The following is a 2,851-nucleotide window of genomic DNA, read 5'->3' on the forward strand; positions in this document are numbered from 1 at the left end:
AGAGACATTACTTTGCCAACAAAGGTCAGTCTAGTCAAGGCTATGGTTTTTCCAGTGGTCATGTATGGATGTGAGAGTTGGACTGTGAAGAAGGCTGAGCGCTGAAGAGTTGATGCTTTTGAACTGTGGTGTTGGAGAAGACTCTTGAGAGTCCCTTGGACTGCAAGGAGATCCAACAGTCCATCCTAAAGGAGATCAGTCCTGGGTGTTCACTGGAAGGACTGATCCTGAAGCTGAAACTCCAGTACTTTGGCCATCTCATGCGAAGAGTTGACTCATTGGAAAAGACTCTGATGCTGGGAAAGATTGGGGGCAGGAGGAGAAGGGGACGACAGAGGATGAGATGGCTGGATGGCATCACTGACTTGATGGATGTGAGTCTGAGTGAACTCCGGGAGTTGGTGATGGACAGGGAGGCCTGGCATGCTGCGATTCATGGGGTCGCAAAGAGTCAGATATGACTGAGTGACTTAACTGAACTGATAGCAGCCTCCTCATGGGGAGATTATGGTCAATGATCAACTCTTTGGGGGAGTACAGACAGTCCCCCTTGCCTCAAGATGGGGTCAACTGAGTGGTACACTTCATGCTCCAGAACAGCCTCCGGGGTCAGGCTGATAGTCTACAGCTAAGATCACACCCCCGCATGGCTTCCTTCCACACCCAACCTGGTCCTTCCCTGTTTCTTTCACTCTGTTTCTCTCATGAGCACTTGCCAATAAATCATTCATGCAGAAACCCTCATCTCAGGCTCTGCTCTTAGGGACCTCAGATGCCAAGCAAAGGATGAGATCTAACCCATATGAGGCACCCTATAAGGTCAGATATCATCATTACTGGAATCATCGTTCATGGGTTTAGCATCCATTTGTAACTCCAGTCCAGACCTGGTCAATACTTCCTCTAATAGCGATCAACATCTGGAGATATTCCTACTGACACATAAATAAGTGATTATCAGTTACCTCGACGGGTCCCACTTGAAAGTCAATGGCGATTTGCTGCTCCCTAATTTCCTTCAGTGCTGCCATGGCAATTCGAATATCATCTAAGTCTTTAATGGGGCGATTCAGTTTCTTATTGAATTCTTCAACAAGTGTAAAAATGTTTTCCATTTCACATCTGTATTTTTGGTTACAGTGACGGCCGATGACAACCATCCAGGCCTTCGTCTCAGCAGTCAAGGTGAACTTCAGATCGGCTGTAAAACCCAAATGTCCATGTTCAGTTTGAAAACCGTGAACAAGAATGAGGAGACCCAATGCAACTGTTCACAAATAGTAAATATTTTGCAGCCAAGAGCCCTTTAACACATGAAAAACCAAACTTGAAAAAAAAAATTAGTCTTTCCTAATTATTATAATAGGGCTTCCCTGGCTGTTCAGTCGTAAAGAATCCACCTACTAATGCAGTAGATGTGGGTTCAAATCCCTTAGTCAGGATGATACCCTGGAGAAGGAAATGGCAACCCACTAGATATTCTTGCCTGGGAAATCCAATGGACTGAGGAGCCTGGTAGGCTACAAAAAAGAGTTGAACATGACTTAGCAACTAAACAACAACACATTATTGTATATTCATTGATTGTATAAAGCCTGTTTTGCAATAATTGAAAACACATTTCAAAATGCCCCAAAAAAGTACCTAAGAAAACTGTTGGAGGTAAGCCTCAAATGTTTGCTATTGTTATTTATTAAAAACAGTACATTTTAATTCCAAACATGAGAGACTCCTCCCTTCTCTTAATTAGACTTTATTTTCAACGTTTAGCATCAAAGTGTCCCAAAACAGTCCAGAATAAATAATTACGCTGCTGCTGCTGCTAAGTTGCTTCAGTCGTGTCCAACTCTGTGCGACCCCATAGACGGCAGCCCACTAGGCTCCTCTGTCCCTGGGATTCTCCAGGCAAGAATACTGGAGTGGGTTGCCATTTCCTTCTCCAATGCATGAAAGTGAAAAGTGAAAGTGAAGTCACTCAGTCATGCACGACTCTGAGCGACCCCATGAACTGGAGCCTACCAGGCTCCTCCATCCATGGGATTTTCCAGGCAAGAGTACTGGAGTGGGGTGCCATTGCCTTCTCCAAATAATTATGCAGAAGAGATTAAAAACAAAATCTACAAATTGGTTTTGGCAGCTTGAGGCCCATAAAAGGAAAGTCAATCTTTAAGAAAGCTAGAACTCTCTGGAATGCTAATCTAGGTAAAGAGACAGAAAAATACTGTTGAATTTTCATGACATGAACCAACCTGTATACAGGGCAATGGCACCCACACAGATATACTCAGGCTCAGCATTAATTTCTTGCTCTAGTTTTTGGAAGTAGAGAATCTGGGATTCAAATTCAGAAAGTGAGGGGTTTTTTATAATAAATGTCATAATAGTTTCTTCTTTCTCCTTTTGCCAAATGTGATCATAGCATTTGAAGCATTCCATGGATGTAATAACTTCCTAGAATATAAATGACAGATTTGTGTAGAAAAGGAAGAATAAAAAACAATATCACAATCAGTTCAGTTCAGTTCAGTTCAGTTCAGTCGCTCAGTTGTGTCCAACTCTTTGCAACCCCATGAATTGCAGCACGCCAGGCCTCCCTGTCCATCACCAACTCCCGGAGTTCACTCAGACCCATCGAGTCAGTGATGCCATCCAGCCATCTCATCCTCTGTTGTCCCCTTCTCCTCCTGCCCCCAATCCCTCCCAGCATCAGAGTCTTTTCCAATGAGTCAACTCCTCGCATGAGGTGGCCAAAGTATTGGAGTTTCAGCTTTAGCATCATTCCTTCCAAAGAACACCCAGGACTGATCTCCTTCAGAATGGACTGGTTGGATCTCCTTGCAGTCCATGGGAC

The 2,851-nt window shown here is 43.9% G+C and overlaps 1 protein-coding gene across 1 annotated transcript in view; it reads right to left on the reverse strand.

The window, feature by feature from the left end:
• Positions 1-2,851, reverse strand: part of DNAH5 (dynein, axonemal, heavy chain 5) — a 332,324-nt gene that overhangs the window by 208,146 nt on the left and 121,327 nt on the right. The window contains exons 23-24 of the mRNA XM_010858794.1: positions 2,250-2,451; positions 966-1,201 (exon numbers count right to left, since the gene is read on the reverse strand). Coding sequence (XP_010857096.1) covers positions 966-1,201; positions 2,250-2,451 — 438 coding nt within the window. The remainder of the gene's footprint in view (positions 1-965; positions 1,202-2,249; positions 2,452-2,851) is intronic.

Source organism: Bison bison, unplaced genomic scaffold, assembly GCF_000754665.1.
Source record: "Bison bison bison isolate TAMUID 2011002044 unplaced genomic scaffold, Bison_UMD1.0 scf7180017864440, whole genome shotgun sequence".
Lineage (NCBI taxonomy): Eukaryota > Metazoa > Chordata > Mammalia > Artiodactyla > Bovidae > Bison > Bison bison.